The sequence below is a fragment of the Colobus angolensis genome, unplaced genomic scaffold (assembly GCF_000951035.1).
Source record: "Colobus angolensis palliatus isolate OR3802 unplaced genomic scaffold, Cang.pa_1.0 Scaffold3, whole genome shotgun sequence".
NCBI lineage: Eukaryota > Metazoa > Chordata > Mammalia > Primates > Cercopithecidae > Colobus > Colobus angolensis.
In genome coordinates, this window is record NW_012116265.1 from 16254667 (window position 1) to 16272117 (window position 17451).

The 17451-nt window shown below is 39.9% G+C and overlaps 1 protein-coding gene across 1 annotated transcript in view; it reads left to right on the forward strand.

The window, feature by feature from the left end:
* The window catches only part of SPTLC2 (serine palmitoyltransferase, long chain base subunit 2), a 126074-nt gene that overhangs the window by 58467 nt on the left and 50156 nt on the right, over positions 1-17451 (forward strand). Inside the window, exons 4-6 of the mRNA XM_011949490.1 lie at positions 1831-1979; positions 7224-7348; positions 14680-14773. Coding sequence (XP_011804880.1) covers positions 1831-1979; positions 7224-7348; positions 14680-14773 — 368 coding nt within the window. The remainder of the gene's footprint in view (positions 1-1830; positions 1980-7223; positions 7349-14679; positions 14774-17451) is intronic.

A 17451-nucleotide genomic window follows, 5' to 3' on the forward strand; every position in this document is an offset into this window, starting at 1 on the left:
TGGCTTCCATTTGTGTGGAATGTCTTTTACTATTGTTTTATTTTTGGTCTTTTTTTTTTTTAAAAAAAAAAAAAAAGGAAGAAAAGCTCTCCTTTCCATTATGCCACTTATCAGAATTAAGTATCTGAATTTATTTCTGGATATTTTGATTTTTCAAATGATTAAGGATGATATGTGGAGTGTTACTTAAATGGATTGAATGGTTTGGAAAACTTTTTGTATTTTTAACATTGTATTGGTTTGTTTGTTTATTTGTTTGAGTCAGAGTCTCACTTTGTTGCACAGGCTAGAGTGCAGTGTCACAATCTCAGCACACTGCAACCTCTACCTCCCAAGTTCAAGTGATTCTTCCACCTCAGCCTCCCTAGTAGCCGGGACTACAGAGATGCACCACCATGCTCAGCTACTTTTTGTATTTTTAGTAGAAATGAGGTTTCACCATGTTGGCCAGGCTGGTCTCGAACTCCTGGCCTCAAGTGATCTGTCCACCTTGGCCTCCCAAAGTGCTGGGATTACAGGTGTGAGGCACTGTGTCTGGCCTTAACATTGTATTGTTTAGATTACACAAGTATTACATGATTGAATTGCCATTATAAAAAAAAGATAAATAATACAGATAAACTGTTAGTTCCCATGACAGCTAACCCCATTTCCTCTGCATGTCCACCCCCTTGCAGATCCTCCTCCACTCCCCAGAGGTAACTGTTGCTATCACTTTATTTTCTATTGTTTTTTGTATTGTTTCTCAAGATCTTTTCTGTGGGGATAGAGTGACACTCTATGTCAAAAAACAAAAATTTATTTTACAGCTTGCCTTTTTTTTTTTTTTTTGAGACAGAGTCTCGCTCTGTCGCCCAGGCTGGAGTGCAGTGGCGCCATCTCGGCTCACTGCAAGCTCTGCCTCCTGGGTTCATGCCATTCTCCTGCCTCAGCCTCCCGACTAGCTGGGACTACAGGCACCCATCACCACGCCCGGCTAATTTTTTGTGTTTTTTTAGTAGAGACAGGGTTTCCCCATGTTAGCCAGGATGGTCTCAATCTCCTGACCTCATGATCTGCCCGCCTCGGCCTCCCAAAGTGCTAGGATTACAGGCGTGAGCCACTGTGCCTGGCCTATACCTTGCCTTCTTAGCTTGGTCACATATTGGTGACACCCCTTCTCATGTGTATATTCACAGCATGTTTACTATTTGTAATGACTACATCGTATTTTGCAGTATAGATGTGCCATGGTGCGACAGGTTGGGCTGTATTAATAATCTCAGAATCTCAGGGAATTAAAACAGTGACAGTTTATCCTTGTCCATACTTCATGTTCATCCTCGGTCGGTGGGGCCCCTGAACCATTTTGTCCTTAGTTAGGGGCCCAGGCTGCCTCAGCTTCCATTGTATGAAATGTCACTGGTCCCTGTACCTGGGGAATGGATGTGGCAGATTGTGCAGTGACTCTCAAAGGATCCTCATGTGTATATATGCTCATGTACAGGAGTTACTGAGCCAGAGTATGTATATCTTTGAATGGATAAGTACTACCAAACTGCCCTCCAAAGAACGAACAAGAAAAAACCTGATATTCTTATGTACAGTGTCCTGTAAGATAAGTGACTGTCCTGGCCAACACTGGATATCATTAGTATTAAAATCTTTATCACTATTAATAAATGAAAATTGGTTATTTTAACTTCCATTCCCATAATTGGTAGTGTGTTTGAGATTTTTTTGTATAGACTTTGTTCTCTCTGCTTCCTTTTGTGTTACCAGTGGGTTTGCTATTACATTTAAGTACTTTTTTGCTCATGAGTTTCATTGTTTTATGCTGTTGATACACAGGTATACAGGGAATATAATAAAAGGTGTTATAAACATGGGTTCCTATAACTATCTTGGATTTGCACGGAATACTGGATCATGTCAAGAAGCAGCCGCCAAAATCCTAGAGGAATATGGAGTTGGAGTGTGCAGTACTCGGCAGGAAATTGGTAAGTGAAAGCTATATTTGGCCAGCTGCTGTTTTTTGACCTTGTTTTAGTCAGGGACAAATAATAGTGATATTGACCTAAAGTATTAAGTATCTACACTTTGTCATGTCATTTAGATAAGGTGAAGAAAGCTTTGTTTTTCTGAAGTGTGATGGATGATTTTAATGCTTTCAACACATTTTGAGATGTGTTTATCTTTCCCAGTGTGTTATACATATAGATTGTCCCTCGAAAAGTCCTGCCACTGTTTGTTTCATTTATAACTTTGATGTTGATTTCATTGGCTTTTGCAAATGTTAGTGGTTAAGAGTGCCACTTATTAGGATGCTGGGCATATGAGAGTTAATCTGCTTTCATACTGGTAAATTGGGGCTAATAATAATTGCTGCCTTATAGAGCTCTTTTAAGACTTACATAAGCTAATCCATGTAGAGCACTTGGAACATAGTAGACAATAAATATGAACTCTTTTTATTATTGTTTTAAATTTATAAAATATAGAAGAGTAATAGCTTTATATAAAGAGATTCAGTTTATTTTACTTCAGAGGAAGATTTCAGATTTTTCTAATTTGTTTCAGAGAACTGATAACCCTAGAAGTTACGAAAACTTTCCAAATACCTATTACTGTGAATATCCCTAAGCACAGTAGATTAAAAGAACAGTTCATTGTTAGTTGTTTCTCAGGGTTCTAGGGATTGGCAAGCATAGTTGGGTGGTTCTTACCCAAGGTTCCTCTCACGGTTCACTCAGTGGTGGCTGTATGGCTGGAGACATATGAAGCCTTCTTCATTCACTTGTTTCACCTAGGCTGGGGTGGCTGGAGCTCTGTGTGGCCTCTCCATGTTTCTTACTTAGGCTTCTTCATACCATGGTGGTCTTGGAGAGTTGTTCATCATGCATGGCAGCAGGCCTCTAGAGCAAGCATACAAAGATACCTGACTGAGGCCAGGCGCGGAGGCTCATGCCTGTAATCCCAGCACTTTGTGAGGCCAAGATAGGAAGATCAGCTGAGGCCAGGAGTCGGAGACCAGTCTGAGCAACATGGTGAGACCTGGTCTCTACAAAAAATAAAGATAAAGTAGCTGAACATAGTGGCCCACGCCTGTGATCCTAGCCACTCAGGAGGCTGAGGCTGGAGCATCCCTTGAGCCAAGGAGTTTGAGGCTGCAGTGAGCTGTGATCGTGCCACCACTGCACCCTAGCCTGTGACAGAGTGAGACATTGTGTCAAAAAAACAAAAACAAGGAGACCTAGTTGAAAGCTGGAAGGCTTTTTAGGCACTAGCTGTACAGGTCCAGAATATCGCTGTGCCTCTTCCTGTTGGTCAAAGTGTCACTAAGGTCAGCCCAGATTCAAGGGTTGTGGGGATTGCCCTCCTCCACCTCCAAATGGGAAGAGTAACAAAGAATTGGCATCCTTATTTAGTATTCCACAGCAACTCTGTCAACTCAGGAAATTTAAAACAAAATGAAGAAAGGAAAAAGGAAAAATAAAGTTGTGCAGATTTTTATATCTATTTATTTGAATAGATAGATACATGGATTTATAGATAGATAGATGCAGGATCTCTGTTGCCCAGGCTGGAGTGCAGTGGTGCAATCATAGCTCACATCAGCCTCAAACTTCTGTACCCCAGCCATCCTCCCACCTCAGCCTCCTAAGTAGTTAGGACTATAGGTGCAGGCCACCATGCCCAGCTGACTTTTTAAATGTAATTTTTGTAGAGCTGGGGATCTCTTTCAAGAGGCTGTGTTCCCCAGGGTATTCTTGAAATCCTGGCCTCAGGTGATTCTCCTAACTCAGCCTTCCAAAGCACTGGGATTATAAGTGTGAGTCACCATGCCTGGCCCCACCATCTAATTTTAAATATTTTCATTCCTCCTAAAAGAAACCCTATACTCAGTAGCATTCATTGGATGCTGTTTCCCTTCCCCCTACAAGTCCTTGGCAACCAGTAGACTACTTTTTGTCTTTATAGATTTGCCTATTTTGGACATTAAATATAAAAGGAATTCTATAACATTTGGTCTTTTCTGTCTGACTTCCTTCACTAGCACAGTATTTTCAAATTCATCCATGTTGTACCATCTAACAGCACTCCATTCTTTTCCATGACTGAATAATAATCCTTTGTGTGAGGGTGCCACATCTTGTTTATCCACTTATCACTTGATGGTCATTTGGGTTGTTTCTGCTTTTTGGCTATTGTCAACAGTGCTGCTGTGAACGTGGGTGTACAAGTTTTTGTATGATGTATGTTTGTTTCTCTTGGGTTTATGCTTACTAGCGGAATTGCTAGGTCGTATGGTAACTCTGTGTTTGACTTTTTGAGGAATTGCTAAACTGTTTTCCAAAGAGACCGCACTGTTTTACAATCTCTCCGTCAATGCGTGAGGGTTCCTGCTCATTTTTATATCGTCTTCCAGTCATCTTGTATGTAGCCCAACTTTAACCCTTGCTTACTTTGCTGCCTGTTCCCTCCAGTTTTTAAACTTCTCTAGGGTTCCATACAGTGAATTTACTTGGTTTTCAAAGAATTCGACTCTATAAGAGCATAGATATGACCTCCTTCTAACTCTGTCATTTTCCAGTTATATTAGTTTCCTGTGGCTGCTGTAACAAAATATCAGAAACAGAGTGACTTAAAACAAAAAAAAGTCTTGTCTCATAATTCTGTGGTTTATAGGTTTGGGGTCTAGGGTGTCAGCAGGGCCATGCTCTCTGATGCTCTGGAGAATCCTTCCTAGCTTCTGGTGTTGCCAGCAATCGATGATGTTCCCTGGCTTATAGTGCATCACCCCACCACATGGCTGTCTTCCTGTGTGTCAAACATTGTCATCTTCTGGTTGGGCACAGTGGCTCATGCCTGTCATCCCAGCACTTTGGGCGGCCGAGGCGGGCAGATCACTTGAGGTCAGGAGTTCAAGACCAGCCTAGCCAACGTGGTGAAACCCTGTCTTTACTAAACATACAAACATTAGCCGGGCATGATGGAAGGTGCACACCTGTAATTCCAGCTACTCGGGAGGCTGAGGCACGAGAATCACTTGAACCTGTGAGGCAGAGGTTGCAATGAGCCGAGATCACACCGCTGCGCTCCACCTGGGCAACAGAGTGAGACTGTCTCAAGAAAAAAAACAAAAAAACAGCATTGTCTTCTTCTGTGTTCCTTCTGTGCATGTCTATCTCTGTGTCCAAATTTCCCGTTTCTATAAAGACATTAGCATCCCCCAATGGCCTCATTTTAATTTGATTACCGCTGGAATGTCCCAGTTTCCAAAGAAGGTCACATTCTTCTGGGAATGAGGACTTCAAAATATCTTTCTGGTGAGACACAGTTGAACCCATAATGCTATCCTTCTATATATTTTCCATTTTCATTAATTGTGTTCAGAATTATAGATGTCCACTAATTAATAAAAAATTGAGCCTTTTGCTTTTGTTTCTTGGTTATCCAGCTGTTTTGTGACGATTTTCAAAAGGAAGATGGGAATAGAACATTTTTATTTCCCCCTATCTTTAAAACAGAGTTGCTAACTGGCACTCCAGAAATGACAAGCCTTTTGATCTAATCCTGTGGTTAAAGGAGCATTGTGCAGTGATGACATATAGTAAGGATACCTTATACCTTTATGGCATTTTATATTTTATAAAGTACTCGGCTGGGTGCGGTGGCTCAAGCCTGTAATCCCAACACTTTGGGAGGCTGAGGTGGGTGGATCTCTTGAGGTCAGGAGTTTGAGACCAGCCTGGCCAACATGGTGAAACCCTGCCTCTACTAAAAATACAAAATAGCCGGGCATGGTGGCATGCATCTGTAATCCCAGCTACTTGGGAGGCTGAGGCAGGAGAATCGCTTGAACCCAGGAGGCAGAGATTGCAGTGAGCTGAGATTGCACCACTGCACTCCAGCCTGGGCAACAGAGCGAGACTCTGTCTCAAAAAAAAGAAAAAAAAAAAAGCTCAAACATATTATCTCTTTTGATCCTCACAACAATGTCATTAGGTAGATAGGGCAAATTATTACTGCTATTTAGAAGTATTTAGACCAGAGACTTCCTAAGGGCTTTGATTAAGCAAGCCGTAAGGACACATAGCATCCAAGTTTAGCAGTCTTCTTTCCCAGCATCTTTTCTCTCTGTAATGTCATTTAGTCCTTAAAGATTTGAATACCAATATAAAATTGCAGTACAAATTTACCAGTCAGTTCACAGTGAGGGAAGAAACTTTTTTTTTTGAGTCAGCATCTCACTCTTTTGCCTAGGCTGGAGTGCAGTGGCATGATGTCAGCTCACCGCAGCCTCTGCCTCCCAGGTTCAAGTGATGCTCCTGCCTCAGCCCCCGAGTAGCTGGGATTACAGGCACCAGCACCACGCCCAGCTAATTTTTGTATTTTGAGTAGAGTGAAGGTTTCACCATGTTGACCAGGCTGGTCTTGAACTCCTGACCTTAGGCAATCCGCCCTCCTCGACCTCCCAAAGTGCTGGAATTGCAGGCATGAGCCACTGCACCCTGCCGGGAAGAAACGTTTTTACCTGTCTCTTGCTGTATAAAAGCCATCTCAAAACTTAGTGGTTTAAAACAGCAACAGATTTATTTGCTCATGATTCTGCAATTTAGGGAGGGCTTGATGTTATCTTAGCTCCATGTGGTATTGGGTAGGCAGTTATGGCTGTGTACAGAGTATCCAAGATATCTTAACTCACATGTTTGACACCTCAGCTGGGTGGCAGGAAGGGCTAAAGGCTGGCTGGGCATCTCTCTGTTTCTCTTTCTCTCTCTGTCTCCCCCTCTCCTTACGTCTTTCTCTCCTCCTTCCATAGTCTCTTATCCTCCAGTTCCCACCCCCCGCCCATGTTCTGTTTTTGCAACAGGCCAGTTAGATTGTTTTATGTAGCAGCTGACTTCAAAAGTATAAAAGCAGATTTTGCCAGGCCTCCTAAGGCCTGAACCTGGAACTAGTATGCACAAACAGGAATGGGAGAAATTATTGGCAACCCCCTTTGGGGAAATTCCACTGCAGGTGCTGAATCAGATTTTATTCAACTATTGTGTTCTTTATGAGTGCATATTACTCTTCACAATATTATGAAGAATATTACTCTTCATAATATTGACTCCTTCATAGATCTTAGTCTGAAAAGGACACAACACATACACTATGATTTCTTTTAATAAAGTGATGAGTAATTCTTAAATTCAGGATTTTGTGATACTGACTTTCTTAACTTCTTCACACAGGAAACCTGGACAAGCATGAAGAACTAGAGGAGCTTGTAGCAAGGTTCTTAGGAGTAGAAGCTGCTATGGCGTATGGCATGGGATTTGCAACGAATTCAATGAACATTCCTGCTCTTGTTGGCAAAGTAAGACACTTTGTCATTTATGAAAACTCCCTCATGTGTATCTTCTTTTGTTTTGAAAAGCATTCAGAGTGAGCTAAAAGCTGTTGTAAACTTTAGACTAAACATAGTTGAGCCAAAGATATCTCTACCACAAATTGTTTTTCTTGCTTTCTTTTTTTTTTTTTTGAGATAGAGTCTTCTTTTTTCGCCCAGGCTGGAGTGCAGTGGCGCCATCTCAGCTCACTGCAACCTCAGTCTGTCATGTTCAAGTGATTCTCCTGCCTCAGCCTCCCAAGTAGCTGGGACTACAGGTGTGTGCCATCACGCCTGGCTAATTTTTTGTATTTTTAGCAGAGGTGGCGTTTCACCACATTGGCAAGCCTGGGCAACATAGTGAGACCTCATCTCTATTTTATTTTTTAAATGAAAAACAATTTGTGGCTGGGCGCGGTGGCTCACACCTGTCATCCCAGTGCTTTGGGAGGCTGAGGTGGGCGGATCAACTGAGGTCAGGAGTTTGAGACCAGCCTGTGTTTATATATTTATATATACGTATAATAAACATATTATATATGATATATAATATACATATATGTGATATACATAATATATTATATATGATATACGTATTACATATGCATATGTTTTATATATATCCCCAAGTGGGTAGCGCATGTGAGAGGGCACAGTTTGTATGTAAATGTAAATTATGTCTCAGCAGATTGGTGCTCTCATCCTGAAAGGCCCTTTGAGGTTATTTATTCTCATGTTTAATATGACATCTAGGAATGGTATATTGAAAATGTGGTGGATTAACTCAAGCAGGAGAATTGAGTTTTTGTTTTTTGATTGTTTATATGGTCACTCTTAGCTGTGTGACTGTGAGCATGTCAAATAATCTTTCTGATCCTCCACATTTCTTTTGTAAAATGAGGTGGTTGAGCTAGATTAACTTTAAAGTCCTTTTTAGTTATGCAATGTATGGGTCTGTAAAGTACAGGTGGGACAAATAGAAAACAAACAGCAAGATAGGAGATTTAAACCCATCTGTATTGATAAACATTAAATATAAATGGTTTATACATACCAAGGAGAAGACAAAGATTGTCAGATAAAATTAAGTAGGTTTCCTAATACAAAATAGCAACTTATATTAAATATGAAGACACAGGTTAAAAGGAAAAGGATAGAAAAAAATACAGCATGCAAATAGTAATCAGAAGACATTTGAAGTGCCTGTATTAATATAAACAAAGATTTCAGAGCAAGAACTATTTCTGGTGATAAAGAGGAACATTGTGTAATGATTAAGGAATTAATTCATCAAGAGGATGTAATTTTAAATATATAGGTGCTTATCCCATTTATGCCTAATGTTCCATTATTGGAACGCTAAGCATGTGGGAGTTATTTATATCCTACTGCTCAAGGTCATCACCAAGGTCTGATTTTGCATTAATTGTAACCTCTGGCATAAATGGTTTATGAACAGAGCTTCAAAGTACATGAAGCAGAAATTGATGAAACTAAAAGAAGTTGACAAATAGAAAATTGTAATTACAGACATTAACCCATCTCTCTCTCTTTTTTTTTTTTTTTTTTTTTTGAGACAGAGTCTTGCTGTGTCACCCGGGCTGGAGTGCAGTGGCGATTTCAGCTCACTGCAAGCTCTGCCTCCTGGGTTAATGCCATTCTCCTGCCTCAGTCGCCCGAGTAGCTGGGACTACAGGCGCCCGCCACCACGCCTGGCTAATTTTTTGTATTTTTAGTAGAGACGGAGTTTCACCATGTTAGCCAGGATGGTCTCAATCTCCTGACCTCATGATCTGCCTGCCTCGGCCTCCCAAAGTGCTGGGATTACAGGTGTGAGCCACTGCGCCCGGCCCTAACCCCTCTCTCTTAATTGACAGAAAAATGAAACAGAAAATCAGTAATGATATAGAACATTTGGAAAACACTGTCAACCAGTTGACCTAGTTGAGAGTCTTGAAACACTTCACTCAACAACAGCAAAACATTTACTACCAAAGACCATATTCTAGGCCATTAAGCCAGTTTTAATAAATTTTAAAGTATTAAAATTATTCAAAGTATGTTCTGTGATCACAGTGGAATTTAAATGAGAAATTAATAACACAAAGATACCTGGAAAATCTTTGACTATTTGAAAATTAAACAACATACTTGTAAATAACCCATGGGCCAAAGAAGAGAAAACAAGGGAGAATAAAAATATTTTGAACTAAATGGAAATGTAACCTATTACAATTTGTTGGATGAAGCTAAAACAATGCTCAGATGGAAATGTATAGCATTAAATGTTTATACAGGTTGAGCATCCCTAATCCCCAAATCTGAAATCTAAAATGTTTCAAACTCATAAATATTTTGAGTGTCATCATGACAGCTCAAAGAAAATGCTTAGGGGTGCTAAAGCAGTAAATATAATGCAAATAATCCAAAATCCACAAAAATCTGAACTCTGAAACACATCTGATCCCAAGCATTTTGAATAAGGGATATTCAACCTGTATTAGAAAAAAGTAAAGCTTGTAGCTTAAAAAATTAGGAAAAGAAGAACAAATTGAACCCAAACTAAGCAGAAAAAAGAATATAATGAAGATAAATGTAAAAATGAATGAATTAAAAAATAGATAATAGGGAAGTTAGTGAAACCAAAGCTGATTCTTTGAGAAAATGAATACAGTTGATAAATCTCTAGCCAGAATGGTCAGGATAAGAAGAGAGAAGATTCATATTACCAGTAACAGGAATGAGAGAGGGGACATCACCACACGTCCTGTGGACATTAAAGGATAATAAGGGAATATTAAGAACAACTTCATACCAATAAATTCAACAACTTAGATAAAATACACAAAATTCCTTGTAAGACATACATGTATGGCTCTTTGACTTCACATTATAATACGTTGCTGTCCTGCATTTTGAAGTACAAACCTGAGATTCTTTTTTGTTAGAATTTTTAACACTAGAGGATTAGAACATCTCATCTTGCTCTTCTCTCTGTATGCCTACAGACTCTAACAAAGGATTATCTAGAAATAGATGTTTTCTACACAGACCTGAAAGATACAACCGTGAAGATTTATATTTCAAATCAGACTATAGTTGAAATATTATTAAATATCATTTAATCTGTTAAAGACAGTAACTTACCCAGTTTTAATGATCTTTTGAATCTGATACTGAATTTCCATGTGAGGTGGTTAATTGCTCAGTTTAATGGCAGGATGGGGCAGTTGGGGCAGTATATTGATTAAGAGCATAGGTTCTGGAGGCAGACACTTGTCTTATGTAATAATTATTTTGTGGCCAGGTGCAGTGGCTCACTTTGGGAGGCCGAGGCGGGCAGATCACGAGGTCAGGAGATCAAGACCATCCTGGCTAACATGGTGAAACCCCATCTCTACTGAAAATACAAAAAATTAGCTGGGCGTGGTGGCAGGCGCCTGTAGTCCAGCTGCTCAGGAGGCTGAGGCAGGAGAATGGTGTGAACCCGGGAGGTGGAGCTTGCGGTGAGCAGAGATCGCACCACTGCACTCCAGCCTGGGTGACAGAGCAAGACTCCATCTCAAAATAATAATAATAATAATAATTATTATTATTATTATTTTGTTACTGTGCTTGTGACCTTGAGCAAGATTTTAAACTCCTGAACAAGAGTTTCCTCATATGTGAAATGGTAGTGATAATAGGGTCTATTACATAGACTTGTTTTGAGGATTACAAGTGATAATGCTTTTAAATCTTTTAACATCATACCTGAAACATTAAGCACTTAGATGTTAACTGCTAGTGTGAATATCTATTTTATTTTTGAACCAAATATTTAATAAAGCTTTTCAGAATAAGTTCTAAAGGAAAAAGATTGATACATTGAAATGGTGAATAAGGCTGTCTAAAAAAGACTGTCTAAAAAGAGTTCCTTTTTGCCAGAAGAAAAGAACATATTGCTTTTGCAGGTTTGCCAGAAAAATATTTAGCTGGAAAGAGGAGAAAATAAAATTTTGTGTGGAGGGGAAGGGAAGGGAAGATACCTTTTCAGATAGAGTTGATTGCCAAGAGTGGTAAGTAAAGAATTTGAAGACTTGCTGAAGAGAAATCTGACCTCTCCTTATTTCCTCCCCCAGTTTCGCTTTTTCAATTTTAACACTTTTTTTGAAACTTAAATTTAGACTTACAAAAAGAGTTACAAAAGAGAACAGAGAGTTCCTGTATACCATTCATTCAGCTTCCCTTTATGTTAACATCTTGAATAACAGTGGAACCATTTCTTACAGCTTAGAAATTAACTGTGATACAATATTATAACTAAAGTACAGGACGTATTTGGTTTTCACTGGTTTTTCACTGAAGTCCTTTTTCCGCTTCAGGATCCAGGTGAGGATCCACATTGCCTTTAGCTGTTGTAGCTCCTTGGTCTCCTCTAATCTGGGATAGTTCCTGTCTGTCTTTGTCTTTCATGACCTTGATACTTCTGAAGGGTACTGGTGCCTTAATTTGCAGAATGTCTCCAATCTGGGTCTGTCTGCTGTATTGTTATGGTTTGATTGAGCCCGTGCATTATTGAGAAAGCTACCACGGATGTGGTACCCTTCTCAGTGAATCATGCGAGAGACTGTGATTTCAGTACATATTACTGATGATGTAAATCTTAATCACTTGGCTCAGGTGTCAGCAGGGATTTTCTACTGCCAACGTACTGCTTTGCCCTTTGTAATCACCATATATTGTGGCAGAGATACTTTGGGACTATATATAGCATTTTGGATTAAACTTTCACCCACTAACTTTAGTAGGCGTCTCTGATCTTGCCTGTGGCAGTTACTACCTTGGTGTTCTAATGGTGGTTTTTCTATTTTTCTCATTCCTTCTATACTTACTAATTAGAATTTTTGTGTAAGGAAGAGTTCTTGCTTCTCCCTTATTTATTTATGTAATTATGGGTTTGCGAATATTTTTATTATTTGGCTTATAATTCAACACAATTGCTTCTTTTTTGTTGCTTGACTTTTAGTTTTGGCCATTGGGAGCTCCTTCAGGTGGGTACCTGTGTCCTTGGACTATATAATAACTTTTTTTTTTTTTTAAAGCATTCTCATACTTTCTGGCATAATAAAATGCTCCAGGATCATCTTATGTTTTCCCTATCCCAGTTTTGGAATTAACCAGTTCTCCAAGAAGCCCTGATTCTTTTTATTGGAGAATGGTATTTAGAAACCAAGGTCTGGGAACTAGGTGTGTGTATTGCTACAGGAGTGTCACTGCTTCTCACCTCTCAGTGACTAGAGCTAGAAAATGTATGTATGTATGCTAACTCATGCATACACGTGTGTGTGTGTGTGTGTGTGTGTGTGTGTGCATGCATAAAGATTTGAAAGCCAGGAGTCTGTATTGATACTGCCAACTCTGCTTTTCTTCTCCTCCTTCTCCTCCTCTTCCTTCTTCTCCTCCCATCTTCCGTCTTCTCCTCCTGCTCCTCCTCCTCTTTTTTTTTTTTTCAGACAGAGTCTCCCTCTGTAACCCAGATTGGAGTGCAGCAGCACAATTTTGGCTCACTGAAACCTCCGCCTCCTGGGTTCAAACAATTATCCTGCCTCAGCCTTTTGAGTAGCTGAGATTACAGGTGCCCATCACCAAGCCCAGCTAATTTTTGGGGGGTTTTCTTTTTGTTTTTTTTTTTTTTTTTTTTTTTTTAGTAGAGATGGGGTTTTGCCATGTTGGCCAGTCTGGTCTCGAACTCCTGACCTGAGGTGATCCACCCACCTTGGCCTCCCAAATTGCCAGGATTACAGGCATGAGCCACTATGCCTGGCCACTTCATTTTTAATCTGTATATTTTTAACCAGGGTAGCTTTTTTATCTTAATAAATACTATGTGCTTAATAAAAATTTCAAACACAACTACTGTTACAAGTTTCTTAAGGATTCCTTTAAGAATATTCTGTAATAAATAAGCATGTGTATATATATATATATATAGTTGACCCTTGAACAACGTGGTTTGAATTATGCAGGTCCACTTATACATGGATTTTTTTCAACCAAATATGGATCAGAAATACAGTATTCAGCCAGGCACAGTGACTCACGCCTGTAATCTTGGCACTTTGGGAGGCCGAGGCGGGTGGATCACCTGAGGTCAGGAGTTCAAGACCAGGCTGGCCAACATGGTGAAACCCCATCTGTACTGAAAATACAAAACTTAGCCAGGCGTGGTGGCAGGCACCTGTAATCCCAGCTACTTGGGAGGCTGAGGCAGGAGAATTGCTTGAACCTGGGAGGCGAAGGTTGCAGTGAGCCAAGATCGCACCCACTGCACTTCAGCAACAAGAGCGAGACTCCGTCTCACACACACACACAAAACATAGTATTCATGGAACACAAACCCCAAGTATATGGAGGGCCTACTTTTCCTATAAGCAGGTCCCACGGGGCTAACTGCAGGACATGAGCATGTATGGATTTGGATAAATGTGGGGGTGAGGCAGTTCTGGAACCAAGTCCTTCTGTAGACTGAGGGATGACTGTGTGTCTGTGTATCTTCTCTCTTCTTTTTATTCTCATGGGAGCATGCTAGATACTTTCTGCACCTTTTTCATCTGATTGGATATTTTGAGGCTGTTTTTGACAGAGAAAAACCTGTTTCTGGGTTCCGACCTGACAGGTTGAAGGGCCCCCTGAGAGACGGAAGAGTAAGAACTGCAGTGAAAACAAAAAAAAAAAACCCGAGACCTTCAGCCTTGTTGCCTTAGCAGAAACTGATGTTTGTGTGTTAAAGCAAAGCTTGTTTGGAGATTTTTAAGATAAAACGGAAGCCTACAGTCCATGTTATGTGGGGAAAAGGTTAATAAGTAGGATCTTCCAAGTAGGTTCTTCCCTGGACTCCGAATATGAGTAGTAGTGAGAGAATGAACCATTTCCACAGACATGACCCCATCAGCTGCCATTTCCCACAGGTGAACAGAACATCATACTAAAACTACATGGAATTCTCCTACATAAAGAAACCAAAACGTTTTAGAGACTAATGTGTCATGTTTTAAATATAAATGAAGACCTGTTGCCATATATCTGACTATTTACCTCAGTCATGGGAGTGAAGATATTAAATTAAAAGGCTAGAATTTTGCATCTACTTTTAAGGTGTCTTTACAAAAAACAAATGATCACGTATACTTTTTTCCTCTTCTTAAAATTGATCACTGTGCTGTTGTGCACGATTTCCTTAATAAGATACAGCTACTAGTGCGTGTGGCATTTTGTGATTTGTGTAACTAACCCTTTCCCTTCCAGCTTCTTACCTTTCTGTTCCTGTGATATTGCAGGGTTGCCTGATTCTGAGTGATGAACTGAACCATGCATCACTGGTTCTAGGAGCCAGACTGTCAGGAGCAACCATTCGAATCTTCAAACACAACAGTGAGTTTGCTGCGGAATTCACTGCTGGCCTTGGTGTTTATTATTCTTTGGATCCATGGTGGGAATTAACATTAGTTATATTAGCAGTTGAAAATATAAATGAAGCTAAAGTAGCAACATTTAAAATGTTCTTCTGGTCCAGTCTTTTAAAATTAGAGGTTGAAGGAAGCCTCTTGTACAAATATAATACCATCCTTTTCTTTGACCATTAAGTTTTCCATCCTATTTCGTTGTTTACAAATCCCTTACTCAAATACATTTACTCGATGCCTATAGTGTATCTTGCCATAAGACTAGTGGTGTTTAGATGAATAAATCAAGGTCTCTGACTGGTTAATGAAGAGACTTAATAGATAAGCCAGTGTTTACAATACAGCGGACAGGTGCTGAAGTACAGCCAGCCATGAATAGATGCTGTGGGAGCACGGAGGAGGGTGCCCCTGAGCCAGACCTTTCCTGCCTAAGTGGAAATATCTTTGCGTGTTATTAAAATGATTATTTAAAATAAAAATATATAACTTTCATAGTTAAAACACACACATAGGCAGAAAAGATAACCAAACTGTATGTTTAATATCATCTTTTCCCAGAATGTATGCAGGCACAGACAGGTTTGGAAGAATGTATACCAAAATGTTAGGTGTGTACCCCTGGATGGAAGGATCATAGATGATAACATCATTTTTGCTTTTGTTTTTGTTTTTGTCTTGTCTAAAATGTTTTACAGTGAGAAATGAGATCTTATTAAATATCCCTACGTAACCTGTTACTTTCTTTCTTTTTTTCTTTCTTTTTTTTTTTTTCTTTTGTGACAAGAGTCGCTCGCTCTGTCACCGAGGCTGGAGTGCAGTGGCTCAGCCTTGGCTCACTGCAACCTCCGCCTCCTGAGTTCAAGCGATTCTCCTGCCTCCACCTCCCGAGTAGCTGGATTACAGGGGCACGCCACCACACCTGGCTAATTTTTAGTATTTTTAGTAGCGACGGAGTTTCACTGTGTTGGCCAGACTGGTCTTGAACTGACTTCAGTCGATCCTCCCGCCTTGGCCTCCAAAACTGCTGGGACTACAAGTGTGAGCCATCACGCCTGGCCCCTTTTTACAATACACTGTGATTGTTGTTTGCCATTACATGTGACTCTACCTCATTCTTAAATGCCAGTGTGGCAGTCAGTGCCTGGATGTGCCTTTATTTAATTGCTCCCTGAATTGGACATCAGGGCTGTTTCTAAATTTTTCTACTGGGAACAGCACTACACTTACAGTTTTGTACAATCATCTGGTTAGTGCCTTAGGATAAATTTTTAGTAGTCTCAGAATGCATGGTTAAAAGAGTATACATTTTTAATAATTTTCCGAATTGCCTCTAAACATTATATGAACTCTTTTTTTCGCTTTTGTTTTAGGTTCAGGGGTACATGTACAGGATTGTTATATAGGTAAATTGCATGTCTCGGGGGTTTGTATACAGATTATTTTGTCACCCAGGTAATCAGCATAGTACCTGATAAGTAGTTTTTCGAACCTTACCCTCCTCCTCCCCTGCTTCATCCTCAGGTAGGCCCCAGTGTCTGTTGTTCCCTTCTTCATGTCTGTATGTACTCAGTGTTTAGCTCCCACTTATAAGTGAGAACATGTGGTATTTTGTTTTCTGTTCCTGTGTTAGTTTGTTTAGGATAATGGCTACTAGCTGCATCCTTTTTGCTGCAAAGGACATTATGTCATTCTTTTTTATAGCTACATAGTATTCGATGGTGTATATGTACGTGTATGTATATATATATATATTTTTTTGAGACAGAGTCTTGCTCTGTCACCCAGGCTGGCATGCGTTGGCATGAACTGAGCTCACTGCAACCTCCAATTCCCCAGCTCAACCGATCCTCCCATCTCAGCCAGCGTAATAGCTGGGATTACAGGTGTGTTCCACCATGCCTGGCCAGGATTTTTTTTTTTTTTTCTTCTGTATTTTTTGTAAAGATGGGGTTTCACCATGTTGCCCAGGCTGGTCTTGAATTCCTAGGCTCAAGCAATCCATCCACCTTGGCCTCCCAGTGCTGGGATTATAGGCATGAGCCACCGCACCTGGCCCCACATTTTTTTAATCCAGTTTACTGTTGATGGACATTTAGGATGATTCTATGTCTTTGCTGTTGTGAATAGTGCTACAATGAACATACATATGCTTGCGTCCTATATGAATTTTACTCAACAGTGTGAGAGATTGACTGTTCCTACTCACTGGCCATTCACTCAGTGAATCATTTTAAATCTTTCCAAATCTAATGAGGAAATATTATGTTAGTTTTTATTTCATTGCTTATTAGGTATAGAGCAACTTTTTACATTTTTATTGTATTTTTATATCTGTTTTTTAAACCCTACTTGTAAGTTAATGTGTTTGTATTTCCTTATAAATTGGCCATTTTCAGATTGTTTCTATTTTTTGCTGAGTATAAGAGCCCTTTATATGAATTAGCTTTTCCTTTATGTTGCATTATTTTATTAATTTTTTTTTTGAGACAGGGTCTCGTTCTGTCACCCAGGCTGGAGTGCAGTAGCACAACCACAACTCACCACATCCTTGACCTCCTGGGCCCAAAAGATTCTCCTGCTTCAGCATCCCAAGTAGCTGGGACTATAGGCATGCACCACCATGCCCGGCTAGTGTTTTTTTTTTTT